The sequence below is a fragment of the Delphinus delphis genome, chromosome X (genome assembly GCF_949987515.2).
Source record: "Delphinus delphis chromosome X, mDelDel1.2, whole genome shotgun sequence".
NCBI lineage: Eukaryota > Metazoa > Chordata > Mammalia > Artiodactyla > Delphinidae > Delphinus > Delphinus delphis.
The window spans coordinates 26,219,872-26,243,170 of record NC_082704.1 but is presented as its reverse complement, the minus strand read 5'-3'; the positions used below and the strand labels follow the sequence as shown (position 1 = coordinate 26,243,170).

Here is a 23,299-nt window from a genome sequence, read left to right as displayed (position 1 = left end):
ACCTATCCAACTGGTGTAAATATAGCCTAAATAAGCAGACACTTATAATATTGTTAAAATGGCCACACAACACAAGGGAACTGGCAAACAAGCCGTAGAGTCTGCTCCGCAGTTGGAGAACGCATTAAACAACCTCCTGCAACACCTGAAGGCCTCGGCTTCTAAAAATACAGAAACCAAACTCTCACGCTTCATGAAAACGTTCCTGGATCAACAGACCAGGAACATAAGCTATCTGGAATACCAGCTTAACTATCCCAAGGACTTAGAAAAGGCAGCCCAGAGTGAGGGACAGCTTGAAAAGGCTGCTAAAGCATCTGAAGCATCAGGTAAAGAGACGACATCTGAAGGCAACACGGCAAGTCTTCCCACCCAGCAGGTCCCAAAGTCAGCTACAAGGACACACGTTCTTTCTCAGCATCGAACTTGAAATAACCGAAGGCAAGGACAACAGGCCACTAGATACATTTCAGAAGGGTTATGTTAACAACACAAGCCAATTCTGCTTGTGTTCCGGGTATTTTCCGGGTATGTCTGTGCTTCTGTCACAGACATGTGCTATAGGGTGCACACCTGTGCAGTATCTGTGTGTGTGCGTGTGTGTTTTCTACCTGGCAGTTCCATTGGAAGAAGGTCCCGTGAACAAACGTAAGGTCTACCTGCTGCTCTTATTTTATTTTTCATTTTTATTTTTTTAACATCTTTATTGGAGTATAATTGCCTTACAATGGTGTGTTAGTTTCTGCTTTATAACAAAGTGAATCCGTTTTTCATATACATATGTTCCCATACCTGCTGCTTTTATTTATTTTCATTTTTAAAATGAATTTATTTTATTTTTGGCTATGTTGGGTCTTTGTGGCTGCGCATGGGCTTTCTGTAGTTGCGGCGCTTCACATTGCAGTGGCTGCTCTTGTGGTGGAGCACGGGCTCTAGGTGTGCGGCCTTCAGTAGTTGTGGCACACAGGCTCAGTAGTTGTGGCGCACGGGCTTAGTTGCTCCGCGGCATGTGGGATCTTCCCGCAGGCAGACTCTTAACCACTGCGTCACCAGGGAAGCCCTACCTGCTTCTTTTAAATAAAGTGATTATCCTGGATCAGTGCTCAGGGACCACCACCTCCTGGCTTCAGGCAACACTCACCCAAGAGGCTCCCTTTCAGTGTTGAATTAGCTGGAACCAGGGTTCTCCCAAGGATGTTGAAGGTGACAAAATACACTTGAAGGCCACATCATCCGTCAGCTCTGAGCTGCGGAAGGAGCTATGATATGCTTTCCGTATCTGGGGGTGGGGGAGAGGGGGTGAGAAGAGCCCCATGCGGGCCTGGACAGTCTCCTCTTGTGTTACCTTCGCAGAGGTAGGCCCCTCCCCCTCCGCTAGCGTGGTTTCTGTCCCCAGGTGCCCTCCACAACAGGGAAGGCGGTGAACAGAACTGGGAGAGAAGCCGACGGTGCTCTGCTCCCTCTCCTCCATAAAGCCCTATGAGTAGTCACTGCAGAAGTGTCCCTTGGAGTCCTCCTTGTACCTGAGCTGGTCACCATGAATGGGCCTCAGGCCTGCTTCGAAACACACTGTTCTCCCATTCGAGACTCACACCACCCGTTTTGCACATCTAGGTGGTCCCAATGGGGCAGCGTGCGGGGAGCATGGGTGCTGGGGGAGAGGGTGGAAGAGAACAGGTGGGTCTGTGTAAACCCCTCACGGGCACCTGGCAAACTTCTGAGATGTGCATGGCCTATGATGGTGACTCAGGGCTGTTACTGCATGAAAGGAGGCCTCCTGGGCATTCGGTCTGAATGGAGTTGGCTTAGCCGTTTCCATCAAATTTACTAACCCCATGTGACACAGAGAACAAATATGCAGAGAACTCACAACTTTATTGAAAATACAAAACATGCCCTAAAACAGTGGGTCAAGGCCTCTACTTCTATTTAATATACTTTGCAGGCATTTGGGGAACTGCTCTTGGTGGTGAGGTATGCAGAATTTGAAACTGGCTCAAAGGACCTTTGAAAAAAACTGTCATGGACACCATTTAAGAGGAAACTAGGGCTCCCGTAGGAACACCGATGGTTAGGGACCAGGCCATGCTGCATGAGGGCACCTACAGGGAAGCAAGTGTGGAAGAAGCCTGGGTGGAGAAGGCAACGGCATTGGAGGAAAGGGCTGCATGGGCATCATGTGTGGCATGGGTTGCACGTGCCACAGGGGCGGCTCGGGCAGCATGGGCGGCACGGGCGGCATTGGTGGCATGGGGTGCACGGGCCACATGAGCTGCATGGGCGGCATGGGTGGCACGGGCGGCCTGGGCACCACAGGCCGCATGGGTGGCATGGGATCCTCGGGCAGCACGGGTGGCACGGGCGGCACGGGCAGCATGGGTGGCACAGGTGGCCTGGGTGGCACGGGCGGTCTGGGCAGCAGGGACAGGTCCATCAGCAGTGGCTCCAGAAGATCGCATGACGAATTCAGCTCCTGACGCGAGACGGCAGGGCAGGGCTCACACAAGCTGACGACAACAGGGAGCACGGGGGGCACGTTACTGAGCATTAGTGCCCTCTGATGTCTCCTCCACTTGGCCCTTTTCCTCTTAAACCAAGCCTTCAAGCAGAGAGAAAAAGAGATTGATTAGTATATTGAGCATTTCATGTCAGACATGAAAAATTGCAGCAGGGAGCTCCCGGTGCCTTGAAGATTTGGAAGTGCATCAGGAGAAGCTATTTCCTTCTTGCTAAAGTATCTTAGGATATGTAGCTGAAGGCGCTCCCTTCAGCCGCCCTCCCCCCCAAGAGCGAGCACCGACTATGTGCCAGGCTCTGGATTGGCATATGGCTTTGTCTCTCCCCTCCCACCTTTTCTATTATTTCCCCCACTCTTACACGCAGGTGGAGCTGACCAACTGCACTCTGTCCCTGCTGTTATTACTGTGCCTGGGAGGCCTGCGTCCTGACAACTGACCGTCAGCTCCAGCTGCCACTAATCCCTACTCATTGGGCAGGTGTCACCTTAGTTATGGGGGAAGTTGAGCATAGGAAAAAGCGGGTGCCTTTTAAAATCATACTGAGGGGAACGGTCCCCATTTTGAAAAACCCATCTTTGGTTACAGTAAATAATCAATAGGAGTGGGTTGGATTTTTAAACAAAAGCTTTCCCCAAGGATGACTAAAAAGGGTCATTCATCCTCTGGAGCCTTGGGATGGTTATAAAGAAGGAGATGGTATTGTGAGGGAGGTTTGGTCATGGGGGGCCCAGGGACTTTGTGGCTTGTCTTGCTGGACACCGGCGGAACTGAAGCCCTGGACACTGCCTTAATATTAGACTATAGGGGTAACGAATGCTTAGACGAACTCAGCCCAAATTTACTAAAACTCTTAAAATCTTTGCCCAGACAAGAGTTTGGGGGGAAAGAGGCATACCATTGTCACCTCTGTCAATTCTGCACTCTCCAACCTGCCCCACCCTCCAAACCTTCCTGGGCTCAGGACCAGGTCAGCTCACTCCGCTCTGGCTACAGTTGCAGGGCCTTGGAGCAGAGCCTCTGGTGCCCAGCAAGGTTGCGCCCTCTAGGAGCTGCTCATCAACCAGGAGATCCCCATCCTGTCCCTTATGCTTAAGTCAAGAGGGTGCAACCTGCATTTTAGGAAGACAGCCGACAACCACGTGAGTGAGGGGTCACAAAACGGCTCCCCCCTAAATATCTGCCAACTATTAACAACTGAAAGTAAAACCTGTCCTGTGGACTGCACTGCTCCCTCAGCATCTCAGTTAATGGAATTGCGCCATATTTAGTATTTTTGGATGTTTCCACTCGGCAAATTTTACATGAGACCAAGGGCCTCCTCTCTCTGTCGCCCCATCTTCCCTCTCCCATCTTAGTATTTGGGTCCTTCTGCTGCATGAATATGTAGTCGAGAAAAGCCAGTGTAATAGAGCTCATTTTGGGGGGTTCGAGTGTACCAATGGTCAAATCTGCATAAATATAAGCAATGTGCAAAGCTGGCTATGTGAGGTTCAGGCTGACACTACTTCCATATTTCCAATACTGGTTTCATAAAACAGCTCCTACTGTCCTTGCAAACCAAGGGAGGGTGTCCATTAAATGTTTCTTTGGGACGCTCATGCTGTAGAGTTTGGAAATAGATGAAAACATTCTCCCGTCTTCTTCATTTGTTTCTTGTTGCTCCTTTTCCCTTCAGAACTCCATTAAGAGACCACTACGTAAACCCAGGAGAAGCAAGCCACCAAAACTTCAGTTTCTCTTTTCCTCTGAGCTTGCTTTGCCTGCTTGAGAAAGCAGAGGCCTGCGCCTCCCAAGCCCTGGCCAGACCTGACTGTGAGCCCAGCCCGTGGCCTTAGGCCGCCAGCACTGCTTTCCAGACCCCACCACCAGCTCTGCAGCCCGTGTCCATCACTGCCCTCACACACGCTCTCTGCAGCAAAGCTAGTGAACCCATCCTGATTCTTCTTTCCTTCCTTCCTACTTTCTTCCTTTCTATCAATCTTGTGTTTTAAAATATATTCCTCTTCCACAACAAGTGAAGCCACTGCCCTGAGAAGACCGCGCACCACAACGAAGAGTAACCCCGGCTCTCCTCAACTAGAGAAGAGCCCACGCACAGCAACGAAGACCCAACGCAGCCAAATATAAATAAATAAATATATTAAATATATATATATATATATACTCCTTTGATACAACTTACTGTGTTCTATGGACAAATAATCAGCTTCTGTGCCATGAGCTACCAACTAGTAACCACTACCTGAATGAATGAGCAAGTATTTCAAATTAACACAGGTAAGCGACTAGCTGAGAGCCAACCACTGACCATCACAAACAAATTCTTCGAAACCAATCCCTCATAATAGTATGAAAACGGAAGAAAAAAATTCTTAGACATTAGAAATTGCTGAAAATAATATTCACTGATACATTCGGTAGTTTCATAATGTTGAATTTACGCAGTATCTCCAAGACATATATCGATAGTATCCAATTATTCTCAAACCCGTCCACCTTTTGAGGTCAGTGGAAATTTATTCAAATTTGTTCTTTTTGTTTGTTTTATTGTTTTATATGTTTAGACAAATTCCTAAAGGTTGCAAACCTTTCCCCCCTCTCCATCATACTGCACAACCTACTATGTTAGCAATGTTTTCAGGCTGCACATCAAAAAATTTCAGAAAATTAAAATTTACGGCTGAAACTCTCTACACTGCTCTACCAAACACATAAAAACAACAGCAAGAGGACCAGGCACTTGGAATTTTAAGCTATTCGCCTCCCCATCAGTCTCACCTAAACTAAACATATATTAGTTGCTCACATGTTGTGTTCCGAGGTGAGTTATTTATTCCCTTACCCAATTGCCTGAATACTTGTAAATTCACTCCTTATACAAAGAGCTTAGGCCTGGCTTTAAAACTTTTAAATAATTTAGTATACTTGAACCCTCTTCTAACCCAGCTATTTGGTGCATTAATTTGAATAACTGCCAAGTCAGAATCAGCCCCAACATGATTCCACAGAGACTTGTCCCCTAAGGGATACCAGTTTTGGAAGGAGTTTAACTTTACTGAAGATACATATATTCTGGCCCCAAAGCCCCAAAAGTCCAAACCTTGTTTCCAAAACATCGACAAGTGTACAAAAACACACCAACTTGAGAATGTCTAGGACAAGGTATCCAATTCCTAAAGCAGGTTTTAGATTGGCTGCCGTGCCAAGTTGCTTTTTTCAGGTTTACTGACCCACACACTGGCTTCAGTCACTCCCAGGCGTCTTGCAAGCTCCTTTCTGAGGGGAAAAATGTTGAAAATATTCAGCACTTGACATTATGGATGAAACAAAATATACAATGCACATTTTATGCTATGTTAAAATGTTTATTCAGAGAGTAGCCAAGATGATGACATAGGAAAAACCCCGAGCTTACCTCCTTCCATGGGTACACCAAAATTACAGCTATTTACAGAGCAACTTTTTTTTTTTTTTTTTGCGGTACGCAGGCCTCTCACTGTTGTGGCCTCTCCCGTTGCGGAGCACAGGCTCCGGACGCGCAGGCTCAGCGCTCATGGCTCACGGGCCCAGCCGCTCCGCGGCATGTGGGATCTTCCCGGACCGCGGCACGAACCCGTGTCCCCTGCATCGGCAGGCGGACACTCAACCACTGCGCCACCAGGGAAGCCTACAGAGCAACTATTGATGAGAATGACCTGAAGACTAGCAGACAAGAGCTTCCACAACTACAGATATAAAGAAGGAAACACAATGAGATGGATAGGAAGGGCCGAGATGTGGTATAGTCAAGACCCACACCCCCAGGTTGGCGACCCATAAATGGGAGGATAATTACAATTGCAGAGGTTCTCCCCAAGAAGCAAGGGGTCCAAGCACATTAGATTTACGCACTGGGAGAAAATATTTGCACACCATGCAACTGACAAGGGCTTAATTTCCAAAATATGCCAATAGCTCATACAACTCAATAACAAAAAAACAAACAACGCAATCAAAAAATGGGCAGAAGACCTAAATAGACATTTCTCCAAAGAAGACATACAGATGGCCAACAGGCACATGAAAAGATGCTCAACATCACTAATCCCATATCTGGGCATATACCTGAAAAAGATGAAAGCTCTAATTCGAAAAGATACATGCACCCCAATGTTCAGAGCAGCACTGTTTACAATAACTAAGATGTGGAAGCAACCTAAGTGTCCATCAACAGATGAATGGATAAGGATGATGTGGTATATATATACAATGGAATATTACTCAGCCATAAAAAGGTATGAAATCCTGCCATTTGTAACAACATGGACGGACTTAGAGAGTACTATCCTAAGTGAAGTAAGTCAGACAGAGAAAGACAAATATTACATGATATCACTTATATGTGGAATCTAAAAAACAGAACAAGTGAACTTATTTACAAAACAAAAACAGATTCACAGACATAAAAAACAAACTTATGGTTACCAAGTGGGGGGATAAATTGGGAGCACAGGATTAACAGATGCACACTACCATAGATACCAGATAAACCACAAGGATTTATTGTATAGCAACAGGGAACTCTATTCAATATCTTGTAATAAAATACAATGGAAAAGAATAAGAAAAAAGAATATAGATATATACATATATACGTATAATCTAATGCACTGCTATATATAAACCTCATGGTAACCACAAACCAAAAATCTATAATAGATACACACACACAGAAAGAGAAAGGAATCCAAACATAACACTAAAGATAGTCATCAAATCACAAGGGAAGAGAGCAAAAGAAGAAGGAACAAAAAAGAACTCCAAAAACAATTAGCAAAATGGCAGTAATTACATACCTACCAATAATTACTTTAAATATAAATGGAATAAATGCTCCAATCAAACGACAAAGAGTGGCTGAATGGATACAAAAACAAGACCCACATACATGCTGCCTACAAGAGATGCACTTCAGATCTAAAGACTCAGACAGAAAGTGAAGGGATGGAAAAAGGTATTCCATGCAAATGGAAATCAAAATAAAGCTGGAGTAGCATTTCTCATATGAGACAAAATACACTTTATAATAAAGACTATTACAAGAGACAAAGAAGGACACTACATAATGATCAAGGGATCGACCCAAGAAGAAGATATAACAACTGTAAATATTTAAGCACCCAACATAGGAGCACCTCAATACATAAGGCAAAGGCTAACAGCCATAAAAGGGGAAATCGACGGTAACGCAATCATAGTAGGGGACTTTAACACCCCACTTTCACCAATGGGCAGATCATCTAAAATGAAGATAAATAAGGAAACACAAGTTTTAAATGATACATTAAACAAGATGGACTTAATTGATATTTATAGGACATTCCATCCCAAAACAACAGAATACACATTCTTCTCAAGTACTCATGGAACATTCTCCAGGATAGATCATATCTTGGATCACAAATCAAGCCTTGGTAAATTTAAGAAAATTGAAATCATATCAAGTATCTTTTCCGACCACCACGCTATGAAACTAGATATCAATTACAGGAAAAGATCTGTAAAAAATACAAACACATGGAGGCTAAACAATACACCACTTAATAACCAAGTGATCACTGAAGAAATCAAAGAGGAAATCAAAAAATACCTAGAAGCAAATGACAATGGAGACACGATGACCCAAAACCTATGGGATGCAGCAAAAGCAGTTCTAAGAGGGAAGTTTATAGCAATACAATCCTACCTTAAGGAACAGGAAACATCTCAAATAAACAACCTAACCTTGCACCTAAAGCAATTAGAGAAAGAAGAACAAAAAAAACCCCAAAGTTAGCAGAAGGAAAGAAATCATGAAGATCAGATCAGAAATAAATGAAAAAGAAATGAAGGAAATGATAGCAAAGATCAATAAAACTAAAAGCTGGTTCTTTGAGAAGATAAACAAAATTGATAAACCATTACCCAGACTCATCAAGAAAAAAAGGGAGAAGACTCAAATCAATAGAATTAGAAATGAAAAAGGAGAAGTAACAACTGACACTGCAGAAATACAAAGGATCATGAGCGATTACTACAAGCAACTATATGCCAATAAATTTGACAACGGGAAAAAATGGACAAATTCTTAGAAAGGCACAACTTGCCGAGACTGAACCAGGAAGAAATAGAAAATATGAACTGACCGATCACAAGCACTGAAATTGAAAGTGTGATTAAAAATCTTCCAACAAACAAAAGCCCAGGACCAGATGGCTTCACAGGCGAATTCTATCAAACATTTAGAGAAGAGCTAACACCTATCAATCTCAAACTCTTCCAAAATATAGCAGAGGGAGGAACACTCCCAAACTCATTCTACGAGGCCACCATCACCCTGATACCAAAACTAGACAAGATGTCACAAAGCAAGAAAACTACAGGCAATATCACTGATGAACATAGATGCAAAAATCCTCAACAAAATACTAGCAAACAGAATCCAACAGCACATTAAAAGGATCATGCACCATGATCAAGTGGGGTTTATTCCAAGAATGCAAGGATTCTTCCATATACGCCAATCAATCAATGTGATACACCATATTAACACATTGAAGGAGAAAAACCATAGGATCATCTCAATCGATGCAGAGAAAGCTTTCGACAAAATTCAACACCCATTTATGATAAAAACCCTGCAGAAAGCAGGCATAGAGGGAACTTTCCTCAACATAATAAAGGCCATATATGACAAGCCCACAGCCAACATCGTCCTCAATGGTGAAAAACTGAAACCATTTCCACTAAGATCAGGAACAAGACAAGGTTTCCCACTTTCTCACCACTCTTATTCAACATAGTTTTGGAAGTTTTAGCCACAGCAATCAGAGAAACAAAAAATAAAAGGAATCCAAATTGGAAAAGAAGAAGTAAAGCTGTCACTGTTTGCAGATGACATGATACTATACATAGAGAATCCTAAAGATGCTAGCAGAAAACTACTAGAGTGAATCAATGTATTTGGTAAAGCAGCAGGATACAAAATTAATGCACAGAAATCTCTGGCATTCCTATACAATAATGATGAAAAATCGAAAAGTGAAACTAAGAAAACACTCCCAGTTACCACTGCAACAAAAAGAATAAAGTATCTAGGAATAAACCAACCTAAGGAGACAAAAGACCTGTGTGCAGAAAATTATAAGACACTGATGAAAGAAATTAAAGATGACACGAATAGATGGAGAGATATACCATGTTCTTGGAATGGAAGAACCAACATTGTGAAAATGACTCTACTACCCAAAGCAATCTACAGATTTAATGCAATCCCTATCAAACTACCACTGGCATTTTTCACAGAACTAGAACAAAAAATTTCACAAATTGTATGGAAACACAAAAGACCCCGAATACCTAAAGCAATCTTGAGAACGAAAAATGGAGCTGGAGGGATCAGGCTCCCTGACTTCAGACTATACTACAAAGTTACAGTAATCAAGACAGTATGGTACTGGCACAAAACCAGAAATACAGATCAATGGAACAGGATAGAAAGCCCAGACATAAACCCACGCACATATGGTCACTTTACCTTTGATAAAGGAGGCAACAATATATGGTAGAGAAAAGACAGCCTCTTCAATAAGTGGTGCTGGGAAAACTGGACAGGTACATGGAAAAGTATGAAATTAGAACACTCCCTATCACCATATACAAAAATAAACTAAAAATGGATTAAAGACCTAAATGTAAGGCCAGACACTATCAAACTCTTAGAGGAAAACATAGGCAGAACACTCTATGACATAAATCAGAGCAAGATCCTTCTTGACCCACTTCCTAGAGAAATGGAAATAAAAACAAAAATAAACAAATGGGACCTATTGAAACTTCAAAGCTTTTTCACAGCAAAGGAAAGCATAAACAAGACCAAAAGACAACCCTCAGAATGGAAAAAAGTATTTGCAAATGAAGCAACTGACAAAGGATTCATCTCCAAAATTTACAAACAGTTCATGCAGCTCAATATCAAACAAACAACAGCCCAATCCATAAATGGGCAGAAGACCTAAATAGACATTTCTCCAAAGAAGATACACAGATTGCCAACAAACACATGAAAGAATGCTCAACATCATTTTTTGTAATTAATTAATTAATTTATTTATTTTTGGCCGTGTTGGGTCTTCATTTCTGTGCGAGGGCTCTCTCTAGTTGCGGAAAGCGGGGGCCACTCTTCATCGCGGTGCGCGGGCCTCTCACTATCACGGCCTCTCTTGTTGCGGAGCACAGGCTCCAGACGCACAGGCTCAGTAGTTGTGGCTCACGGGCCCAGTTGCTCCGTGGCATGTGGGATCTTCCCAGACCGGGGCTCGAACCCGTGTCCCCTGCATTGGCAGGCAGATTCTCAACCACTGCACCACCAGGGAAGCCCTGCTCAACATCATTAATCATTAGAGAAATGCAAATCAAAACTACAATGAGATGTCATATCACACCGGTCAGAATGGCCATCATCAAAAAAATCTAGAAACGATAAATGCTGGAGAGGGTGCGCAGAAAAGGGAACGCTCTTGCACTGTTGGTTGGAATGTAAATTGATACAACCACTATGGAGAACAGTATGGAGGTTCCTTAGAAAACTAAAAATAGAACTACCATACGACCCAGCAAACCCACTACTGGGAATATACCCTGAGAAAACCATAATTCCAAAAGAGTCATGTACCACAATGTTCATTGCAGCTCTATTTACAATAGCCAGGACATGGAAGCAACCTAAGTGTCCATCAACAGGTGAATGGATAAAGAAGATGTGGCACATATATACAATGGAATGTTACTCAGCCATAAAAAGAAGCGAAATCGAGCTATTTGTAGTGAGGTGGATGGACCTAGCGTCTGTCTTACACAGTGAAGTAAGTCAGAAAGAGAAAGACAAATACCGTATGCTAACACATATATATGGAATCTAAGAAAAAAAATGACATGAAGAACTAGGCGCAAGACAGGAATAAAGACACAGACCTACTAGAGAATGGACTTGAGGATACGGGGAGGGGGAAGGGTAAGCTGGGACAAACTGAGAGAGTGGCATGGACATATATACACTACCAAACGTAAAATAGATAGCTAGTGGGAAGCAGCCGCATAGCACAGGGAGATCAGCTCGGTGCTTTGTGACCACCTAGAGGGGTGGGATAGGGAGGGTGGGAGGGAGGGAGACGCAAGCGGGAAGAGATATGGGGACATATGTATATGTATAACTGATTCACTTTGTTATAAAGCAGAAACTAACACACCATTGTAAAGCAATTATACCCCAATAAAGATGTTAAAAAAACAAAAAAAACAAAATAAGAGAACAAAACCCAAAGTTAGTACAAGGGACAAAGTCACAAAGATCAGAGAAGAAAGAAATGAAATAGATTTTAAAATATATAAAATATCAATGGAAGTAAGAGATGATTCTTTGAAAAGGTAAATAAAATTGATAAACCTTTAGCCAGACTCATCAAGAAAAAGAGAAAGAGGGTCCAAATCAATAAAATCAGAAAAGAAAAAGAGGTTAGAACCAACACCACAGAAATACAAAGGATCATAAGAGATTACTATGAACAATCATACATCAATAAAATGGACAAACTAGAAGAAATGAACAAATTCCCAGAAATGTACCGTCTCCCAAGACTAAAGCAGTAAGAAATAGAAAATTTGAATACATCAATGATCAGTAATGAAACTGAATTGGATAATAAAAAAAGGATATATTTTACAGCACCAGGAATAGAGCCAATAGTTTATAATAACTTTAAATGGAGAATAATCTATGAAAATATTGAATCACTGTGCTGCACATCTGAAACTAATATAACATTGTAAATCAAATATACCTCAATAAAAACAGACATTAGGAAGTAGAGAGCAGAAGCAAGAAGAACTACAATCCCACAGCCTGTGGAACAAAAACCACAATCACAGAAAGATAGACAAGATGAAAAGGCAGAGGGCTATGTACCAGATGAAGGAACAAGATGAAACCTCAGAAAAACAACTAAATGAAGTGGAGATAGGAAAACTTCCAGAAAATGAATTCAGAATAATGATAGTGAAGATGATCCAGGACCTCAGAAAACGAATGGAGGCAACGATTGAGAAGATGCAAGAAATGTTAAACAAAGATCTAGGAGAATTAAAGCACAAACAAACAGAGATGAACAATACAATAACTGAAATGAAAAATACACTAGAAGGAATCAATCGCAGAATAACTGAGGCAGAAGAACAGATAAGTGACCTGGAAGACAGAATGGTGGAGTTCACTGCCACGGAGCAGAATAAAGAAAAAAGAATGAAAAGAAATGAAGACAGCCTAAGAGACCTCTGGGACCACATTAAACGCAACAACATTCGCATTATAGGGGTCCCAGAAGGAGAAGAGAGAGAGAAAGGACCCGAGAAAATATTTGAAGAGATTATAGTGGAAAACTTCCCTAACGTGGGAAAGGAAATAGCCACCCAAGTCCAGGAAGCACAGAGAGTCCCAGGCAGGATAAACCCAAGGGGAAACACACCGAGACACATAGTAATCAAATTGACAAAAATTAAAGACAAAGAAAAATTACTGAAAGCAACAAGGGAAAAATGACAAATAATATACAAGGGAACTGCCATAAGGTTAACAGCTGATTTCTCAGCAGGAACTCTACAAAAGCCAGAAGGGAGTGGCATGATATACTTAAAGTGATGAAAGGGAAGAACCTACAACCAAGATTACTCTACTCGGCAAGGATGTCATTCAGTTCGATGGAGAAATCAAAAGCTTTACAGACAAGCAAACGCTAAGAGAATTCAGCACTACCAAACCAGCTTTACAACAAATGCTACAGGAAGTTCTCTAAGTGGGAGACACAAGAGAAAAAAAGGACCTACAAAAACAAACCCATAACAATTAAGACAATGGTAACAGGAACATACATATCGATAATTACCTTAAACGTGAATGGACTAAATGCTCCAACTAAAAGACACAGGCTCGCTGAATGGACAGAAAAATAAGAACCATATACATGCTGTCTACAAGAGACCCACTTCAGACCAAGGGACACATACAGACTGAAAGTGAGGGGATGGAAAAAGATATTCCATGCAAATGGAAATCAAAAGAAAGCTGGAGGGCTTCCCTGGTGGCGCAGTGGTTGAGAGTCTGCCTGCCTATGCAGGGGACGTGGGTTTGTGCCCTGGTCCGGGAGGATTCCATATGCCGCGGAGCGGCTAGGCCCGCGAGACATGGCCGCTGAGCCTGCGCGTCCGGAACCTGTGCTCTGCAACGGGAGAGGCCACAACAGTGAGAGGCCCACGTACCACAAAAAAAAAATAAAGAAAGAAAAAAAAAAGCTGGAGTAGCAATACTTGTATCAGATAAAATAGACCTTAAAATAAACAATGTTACAAGAGACAAGGAAGGACACTACATAATGATCCATCCAGGAAGAAGATATAAGAATTATAAATATATATGCACTCAACATAGGAGCACCTCAATACATAGGGCAACTGCTAACAGCTATAAAAGAGGTAATCGACAGCAACACAATAATAGTGGGGGACTTTAACACCTCACTTACACCAATGGACAGATCATCCAAACAGAAAATTAATAAGGAAACACAAGCTTTAAATGACACAATAGACCAGATAGATTTAATTGATATTTATAGGACATTCCATCCAAAAACAGCAGATTACACTTTTTTCTCAACTGCGCATGGAACATTCTCCAGGACAGATCACATCTACGGCCACAAATCAAGCTTCAGTAAATTTAACAAAATTGAAATGATATCAAGCATCTTTTCTGACCACAACGCTATAAGATTAGAAATCAATTACAGGGAAAAAAACGTAAAAAACACGAACACATGCAGGCTAAACAATACGTTACTAAATAACCAAGAGATCATTGAAGAAATTAAAGAGGAAATCAAAAAATACCTAGAGACGAATGACAATGAAAACACGGCGATCCAAAACCTATGGGATGCAGCAAAAGCAGTTCTAAGACGGAAGTTTATAGCAATACAAGCCTACCTCAAGAAACAATAAAAATCTCAAGTAAACAATCTAAACTTACACCTAAAGGAACTAGAGAAAGAAGAACAAACAAAACCCAAAGTTAGCAGAAGGAAAGAAATCATAAAGATCAGAGCAGAAATAAATGAAATAGAAACAAAGAAAACAATAGCAAAGATCAACAGAACTAAAAGCTGGTTCTTTGAGAAGATAAACGAAATTCATACACCATTAGCCAGACTCCTCAAGGAAAAGAGGGAGAGAACTCAAATCAATTAAATTAGGAATGCAAAAGGAAAAGTTACAACAGACACTGCAGAAATACAAAGCAACCTAAGAGACTACTACAAGCAACTCTATGGAAATAAAATGGACAACCTGGAAGAAATGGACAAATTCTTAGAACGGTATAACCTTCCAAGACTGAACCAGGAAGAAATAGAAAATATGAACAGACCAATCACAAGTAATTAAATTGAAACTGTGATTAAAAATCTTCCAACAGGGCTTCCCTGGTGGCGCAGTGGTTGAGAGTCCGCCTGCCGATGCAGGGGCCACAGGTTCAAGCCCTGGTCTGGGAAGATCCCACATGCCGTGGAGCAACTAAGCCTGTGGGACACAACTACTGAGCCTGCGATCTGGAGCCTGCGAGCCACAGCTACTGAGCCCACGTGCCACAACTACTAAAGCCCGCGTGCCTAGAGCCTGTGCTCTGCAACAAGAGAAGCCACCGCAATGAAAAGGCCCCACTTGCCGCAACTAAAGAAAGCCCACGTGCAGCAACAAAGACCCAACGCAGCCAAAAATAAAAGTAATTAATTAATTAATAATAAGAAATAAAATAGCATCAAAAAGAATAAAATACCTAGGAATAAACTTAACCAAGGAAGTGAAAGACCTATACTCTGAAAACTATATACAAAACACTGATGAAGGAATTTGAAAATGTTCCCCCCAAATGGCAAGATACACTGTGTTCTTGGATTGGAAGAATTAATATTGCTAAAATATCCATACAGGAAACACAGGGGACCCCGAATGGCCAGGGCAGTCTTGAGAACGAGGAACGGAGCTGGAGGAGTCGGGCTCCCTGGCTTCGGACTGTACTACAGAGCTGCAGTGGTCGGGACACTGTGGTACTGGCGCAGAGGCAGGGAGATGGATCAATGCAACAGGATGGAAAGCCCAGAGATGAACCCACGCACATATGGTCACCTTATCTTTGATGAAGGAGGCAGGAGTGTACAGTGGAGAAGGGACAGCCTCTTCAATGGGTGGTGCTGGGAGGACTGGACAGGTACATGTAAAGGTTTGAGATTAGATCACTCCCTGGCACCATGCACAAAAATAAGCTCAAAATGGATGGAGGGCCTGAATGTAAGGCCAGAAGCTGTCGGGCTCTTAGAGGAAAGCATAGGCAGAACACTCTGTGACATAAATCACAGCAAGATCCTTTTTGACCCACCTCCTAGAGAAATGGAAATAGAAACAAGGGTGAACAGGTGGGACCTAGTGAAACTTCAGGGCCTTTGCACAGCGGAGGAAACCATAAGCAAGACCAGGGGACGACCCTCAGAATGGAAGAAGGTGTTTGCAGATGGAGCAACTGACAAAGGATTAATTTCCAAAATATGCAAGCAGCTCGTGCAGCTCAATAACAGAAAAACGGGCAACCCAATCCAGGAATGGGCAGGGGACCTGGGTAGACATTTCTCCAAGGAAGTTGTACAGACTGCCAGCAAGCACATGGAGGAATGCTCAATATCATTAATCATTAGGGAAATGCAGATCAGGGCTGCGGTGAGATATCATCTCACACCGGTCAGAATGGCCATCATCAAAAAATCTAGAAACAATAAATGCTGGAGAGGGTGTGGAGAAAGGGGAACGCTCCTGCACTGCTGGTGGGAATGTGAATTGGTACAGCCACTATGGAGAACAGTATGGGGGTTCCTTGGAAAACTACAAGTGGAACTGCCACGTGACCCAGCGGGCCCACTACTGGGCATATACCCTGGGAGGACTATGGTTCAAAGGGAGTCATGTACCAGGATGTTCATTGCAGCTCTATTTACAATGGCCCAGAGATGGAAGCAACCTAGGTGCTCATCATCGGATGAATGGATGGGGAAGATGTGGCATATATATACAATGGAATATTACTCAGCCATAAAAAGAAATGAAATTGAGTGAGGTGGGGAAATTGGATGAAGGCAGTCAAAAGGTACAAACTTCCAGTTATAAGATAAATAAGTACTAGGGATATAATGTACAACATGATAAATAAAATTAACACTGCTGTATGTTATATACGAAATCTGTTAAGAGAGTTCCTAAAAGTTCTCATCACACAAAAAACTTTTTTTCTGTTTAATTATGTATCTATATGAGATGATGGATGGTCACCAAACTTATTATGATAATCATTTCATGACGCACGTAAGCCAACTCATTATGCTGTGCACCTTAAACTTATACAGTACTGAATGTTAATTATATCATAATAGACTGGAAGAAAAAATATTTATCAGGCAGCTCTAGACATCCAAATCAAGGGGCATCTTGAGTTTGACACTTTTGAGAAAGGGAGAAATTGGGCTGATCCAATTATCACACCACAGCAAAAAGCAACCGAACTTGGAGTAATCGAGTTGAACAGAAAATCCTAAACCGAAGTTGATGCTAGTTACCATCCCTTCTTGTTGAATCGTCTCCTACCGCCATCCAGGTTTCCACGATACGGTTTGCCTACAAACAGCCTCTCCAAACACTCCTCCTCTGTCTCTTGCAAGCTTCTTTTATTGTCTTTCAATATTCCCTAGCTCACTGAATATACCAGCAGCCATTCATTTGGGCAAATCAGAAATTTGTACATTTTTCTTAAACATTTCCTTTTACCCCCGTGTTCAAATTACCATGAATTGCTATCAATTTTACCTGCTAAATATCTCTTTAATCTGTTCACTTCTCTCCATCGCCACTACCCTGGACCAACACACCATCACCTCTGGCCTTGCCTACTGAACAGCCTCCTAGGACTGAATCCCAGCTCTGCCACATTCCAGCTGTGCCATCTTGGGCAAGTCTCATCACTTCTCTGAGCTTCAGTTTTTTCACAGTTGTAAGTGGGGATAATAACAGTGGCTACCACATTCACAAGGGGTTGTGAAGATTCAATGACAGTATGTAGAAAAACCCTTTAAAACAAGTGCTTAACACACAGTAAGCACAATGTAAATGATAGCTTTTTAAATTTTAGCCGCATTCACAGGTACTCAGCAACCCATTCATTCTCCACACAGAAGCTTGCTTTAGGGAACAATTCTGCCTCAGGCACAAACTTCAGGGGTAACTAAAAATTCAGTAATCGGGCTTCCCTGGTGGCGCAGGGGTTAAGAATCCACCTGCCGATGCAGGGGACACGGGTCCGAGCCCTGGTCCGGGAAGATCCCACATGCCGCGGGGCAACTAAGCCCGTGTGCCACCACTACCGAGACTGCGCTCTAGAGCCCGCGAGCCACAACTACTGAGCCCACGTGCCACAACTACTACGGAAGCCCACCCGCCTAGAGCCCGCGCTCTGCAACAAGAGAAGCCACCACAATGCGCGCACCGCAATTTTAGGGTAGCCCCCGCTCGCCGCAACTAGAGAAAGCCCGCGCCCAGAGCCCGAGAGCAGCAACAAAGACCCAATGCAGCCATAAATAAATAAATTGATTTATTTTTAAAAATTCAGTAATCAAGATAAAGGATGTTTTAGGGCTTCCCTGGTGGCGCAGTGGTTGACAGTCCGCCTGCCGATGCGGGGGACACGGGTTCGTGCCCCGGTCCGGGAACATCCCACATGCCGCGGAGAGGCTGAGCCCGTGAGCCATGGCCGCTGAGCCTGCCCGTGAGCCATGGCCGCTGAGCCTGCACGTCCGGAGCCTGTGCTCCGCAACCGGAAAGGCCACAACAGTGAGAGGTCCGTGCACCGCAAAAAAAAAAAAAAAAAAAAAAAAGAAAAGATAAAGGATGTTTTCATGTAGTGTTTAAACTAATGCAAATATAATCCATGAATAACTGATGATCAAAATTTCAGATAAAAGTAGATTCCAACTCTGCATTTGCTCCACCACGTCTCGGGCGACTCATTATTTATGTGAACCGGCGGCCCACAAAGCTCCCCAACGTGACTTACTCAAACACCGCACGGAAATATCGACCTCGATTCCCGCCAGGCAGAGTCCCCGCCCCCGTCCTAGGCCTCGAGTGTGCCGGAAGGGCGGGCCGCCGCCAGGCCCCGGGGCTTTCAGATCCGGAGCCTAGGAGAGGGACTCGCGAGAGCGCCGCCCACCACCCGCGCGGCAGCCCGCGCCACCCGAGACGCCTGCTTACCGCATGAGCGCGGTGGGGTACTGAGTGTGCTTGAAAACGCTCTCCAGGTCCTGCACCTGCACCTGCGTGAACCTGGCGCGGGGGCCCCGCCGCTGCCCGTCTGCGGTCTCGGGACCCTCGACGGCGGCCCGCGGGGGCTGCTCCTCGCCGCCCTGCTCTCCGCCTTCGCCGCCGCCCGCCTCGGCCTCGGCCTCGGCCTCGGCCTCGCGGCTTTCGCCGTCCGCGGGGCCGGCGGCTCCGACGCTGACCTCGCAGCCTTCCTTTCCTTCTCCTTCGTCTCCCGCCTCTTTCCCTTCCGCGGCTGCTCCCTGCTCCGGTTCGGACTGAGCCTTCTGCTCCTCTCCCCCCTCTCCGGGAGGCGACATCTCCGCGGGCTTCACCTCTGCAAGGGAGGAAACCCAAAGAGAAAGATCAGGCCGTCGAGTGAGCCCGGCTCTGGGGAGGGCCTGCGTCCGAGGGGGGGTCCTGCCGTTCGCCCCGCCCTGGGAAAGTACCTTTCCTGGAATCCGTTAAAGCGAGTGCCCCACCCGCCACTGACCTTTTGCTTCTTCCCGCTCCTCTTCGACCCCCAGCTTGAAGAAGCGGGCAATGGCTGCATCCGTGACGTCATAGGCATCGTGGCTGCTCTGCGGCTGACGCTCCATGTCCCGACTGCTGTCGAGGAGGCTGTGAGCTTCAGCAGAGGCTGCTCCGGATCTCCTGAGACCCCCGGCTCACGACTCAAGGCTAGAGCGGTGGCCCACGATCTGGCACGTTAAGGCTCCTCTGGCGGCTGGTCCGGTTTCAGAGATTCTGGTATGACGCCCGCTGTGGGTTTACCACAGCCTGCTGGGGGTTGGGTTAGCTGATGTGCGCATGCGGCAGGGCGTCGGCCGTCTAGGGACCGTCTAAGGGGGCGCGGGCAGGGCGCAGAGGATGTTGCGCGCCGCCCAGGCGCTGGTAGGGAGCATGCGTGAGAGCAGAATTCCGGGTGGCAGGTTGCAACCTAGCTGACTAAGTACTCCGCACTTGGTCGGGCGCCTTCCCAGATCAAGGGGCTGTGCCCGTTTTGTGGAGGGTAAGAGAGAGACCTCACCCAAGCTCCATAGACCTTGGAGAAGCGTTTGGGGACTATCTCTTGACCGAGCCCTCCATATCCGGCAGCCAGTACCAAGAAGGGAACAGTAATCAAAGTAATACGGTCGCCCCTCGGTATCCGCGGGGGATTGGTTCCAGGACCCGCCGCGGATACCAAAATCGGCGGATGCTCAAGTCCCAGAGTCGGCCCTCCGCATCTGCTGATGCGAAACCCATGGCTATGGAGGGCCGCCTGTATATTTATTGAAATTTTTTTAAAAAACACCAAAAACCTGTGTTTAAGTGGACTTGCAAGTTCAAAAGCCGTGTATTTGAAGGGTCGACCGTATTATTAGCTAGGAGTTTGCTTGCTCTGAATTTTTGCAATGAGGTTGAAGTCAGAGTCCGCCATACTCCCCGGGTCTCCAGGAGCAGGAGTTCAGGGCTGGGTTTTCTGAGCATGCCTGGTGCTCAGATGCACTATGCAAACAAAACAAAAGAAAGCGAAAGCCAGCGCCCCCCCCCCCCCCGATTAGCCTATAGATTTTTAGTAATGAATCAACATCAGATTGCAGGTGTAGAAACCTGCACAGTGTTTCAAGCACTCAAGAATGCTTGCCGGGTACAGATTTCCTGCCTTTTTTCTTTTTCTTTTTTTTGGTCCTTGTTGCAGCTCTGGACTATGCTACATCTTTGTGCACAGCTCCTAAGCTCCTATTGCTTCTGGCTGTAGATCCTCTACAAAAGCATACATGTCCCTTGTGGTGGGCCCCTGTGGACATGGGTAAATTTACCCGCTTTCTTGCCGCTGCCTATCCCCCCATCTCATCTCCTCACGTTTTCTCGAAATATTCTCCTGAGCCCTTGCTGAGGAGTAAATAAATTTTATTTATTGTCAAATAAAAGAGGGCCAGGCCAGATTTACAGCTCTATGGTTTTTCCTTGGAGAAGTGTTTTATAGATGCCCCAAGACTTAATATCCTAAATATTGAAAATAGCTTATAATAATGGGCCCTATACTTGACAATGTACTTGATTTAGCCTGTGTTTCCTTGGACAACCATTTTCATCAACCCCATTGGGGATCAGAAGCCAAATCATTTTTGTGGGCTCCTAAACATATCATGGGACCTAGTCCCCTCACCTACAGTGCCTAAGGGATAAGTGCCCCTGCCTCACGTCTGTGGAGGGTGGTCCAGAAACTAAAAAAGGTTTGTTGACCAATTCTCTTTCAAAAACTGGTAAGACATGGCAATATGAGTACCTCCTCCTGATTTTAACCAAGACATTTCCTCCTCAGGTTGGCCCTTGGTGAGTTCGGCAGGCCTGTCCCTCTCTTGGCTGGATACCCTGTACACAATTTTGGTTCCATATCAGTTATCACATGCGAGACCTATGAGGGTTTTTATCATGATTTGCATTAGACAAGCTAGGAGGTCTGTGACAGCTCAGGAGGTGTGTCCTTCCACATCTCAGATTTCCACAGTGAATTTGTGTTTTCTCAACTTTAGTCACCCATGTGACCCTTGACAAATGTTGCCCTACCTTGGCATCAGTCATGGTCGTATTTATTTAAAAGTTTTACTTGACTTCACACTTTGAAAACCTTAAATACTGAACGGAGCTTCATCCTAAGCAGTAACAGCCATGAATCGTAGTCGATGTAGCGGATTTATGGGAGCAGGGGCCCTGGAGCCAGATTGCTGGCATCTAAATCCTGGCTTCGCTCAACGCTTGCTAGCTGGCTAAACTGTTAGGTTGCTTATTCTCACTTAGTCGTGGTTTCCACATCTGTAAAATGAGGCTAGCAATAGTAACTACCTCACCAGGTTATCGTGAGGATTAACTGAGATGGTGAAAACACAGTGTTACCAACGGCCATACCATGCTGTCTCACATTTCCAATTTTCATCAATTTTGTGGTTTATTTATTCACAAAGGTCCATGAGAGAAGAAAGATGATGGCTATTCTCTGGCAGTTGGCAATGAGGACAGAAAGTTTTCTTGTGAATATGTCGCTGCCATGTTTTTGTGTCCCTATACATGCTTCAGTCAGGAATCCTCTGTTGGCTGCTCTGTTTACAAGGCCCTGCCTCAGGCAGTGTGGAGAGTGTCATGATTCCAGACGCAGCTATTGTGCCATGGGTTCTCACAGTCTGGGGAGAGAGATCAGCCCATGTGAGAGAAAGAAGCTGAAAATTCTGGAGACAGAGTGCCCAGCCCCACCGCCACTAACTTGCTGTGTGGCCAGAGCTAAATTAGCTGACCTCTCTGTGCCTCAGGTGCCACATCTGTAGGATGGGGATCATGATGGTACCTGCTGTACCGTGTTGTGAAATTTACATGAAGGAATACAAATAAGGCCCATGGTGAGGGCTCAGATAACTTTAGCTGATGCTAGAGTTAAGGGGTCGGGACTGACTGCGGTCATTCTGCACAGGGGCCTGCACTGTGACTGAGGATGCTGGACACGGAGTGTCGCCCCTGCCCCTGAGTGGATATGAGAGTCTGTGGAGTGGCACAGAGCTGTGCTTGCTCAGGCTGGTGACACCATGTGGGTACTCACTGTGCACCAGGGCCTGGCTAATCGATCTTATAGCCGTCCCCTGAGGAGGGGGCCATCACTCTCTTTAGTTCCTAAGGGAAGAAATGGAGGCTCGGAGAGGTCCAGTGACTTCCCTAAGGTTACATAGGTCAGTGGAAGAGGGCCAGGATTCAAACCGTTGAAGAGACTTTGTTCTTAGCAGCCCGTGGTAGAAGCAGATTTGGCTTTTTTTGCAGGGTGGTGGGGTTTCCCTTACACCTCACAGAGTGAGTCAAACTTTGGTAAATGCTAAGCAGGCTGTGCATGGAACTTCAGTTCAGGGAGGTAGTATGAGCAGCCCCAGGAGTGATCAAGTGTAAAGCTTGGCTTAGGGAACACCAACCCAAACAGGATGGCCAGGAGAATGAATGCATATGAGGTGCTGACCTTGAGAGGGAGCTGGAGGGGGAGCCTGGAGACAACTCTGTACTGGGTGGGAACTAAAGTTTAAAAGTTAGGTTGGGGTCCAATTTATGGAAGGAGTTAGAATGTCTGCATTTGGGATCATGGAAAACTGTAAGAGTTTTGTGCCGGGGGAGTGCCTTAATGAAAGCAGTGTTTTAGGATGTGTTTATAGGAAGGGAATCTCTAGGCTGGCTCTTGGTTCAGTTCATTGCAGTTACTGGGCCTGCGGAACAAGGTACAGATCCGGAGGGCTTACTTGGAGGCCACAGCTGGCTGTCAGCGGGATTGGGAGTCCCCTTGAATTTGAATGTAAAGTTCCGTG

The 23,299-nt window shown here is 44.8% G+C and overlaps 1 protein-coding gene across 1 annotated transcript; it reads right to left on the bottom strand.

The window, feature by feature from the left end:
• Positions 1-2,071: 2,071 nt before the first annotated feature.
• On the bottom strand, positions 2,072-19,576 carry LOC132418085 (homeobox protein ESX1-like). Its single transcript, XM_060001984.1, has 4 exons — positions 19,471-19,576; positions 18,933-19,314; positions 5,750-5,795; positions 2,072-2,599 (listed from the first exon to the last, which is right to left on the bottom strand). Exons 1-4 carry the CDS (start codon positions 19,574-19,576, stop codon positions 2,072-2,074), a joined length of 1,062 nt encoding a protein of 353 aa, XP_059857967.1.
• Between the last annotated feature and the right edge of the window lie 3,723 nt (positions 19,577-23,299).

Coding starts and splice junctions, on each gene's coding strand:
- LOC132418085 (XM_060001984.1), bottom strand. CDS start 19,576: ATGGAGCGTCAGCCGCAGAGCAGCCACGATGCCTATGACGTCACGGAT. Junction 19,315..19,470: donor GGAGCGGGAAGAAGCAAAAG/GTCAGTGGCGGG, acceptor CCTCCCTTGCAG/AGGTGAAGCCCGCGGAGATG. Junction 5,796..18,932: donor TACCCCACCGCGCTCATGCG/GTAAGCAGGCGT, acceptor TTTTCCCCTCAG/AAAGGAGCTTGCAAGACGCC.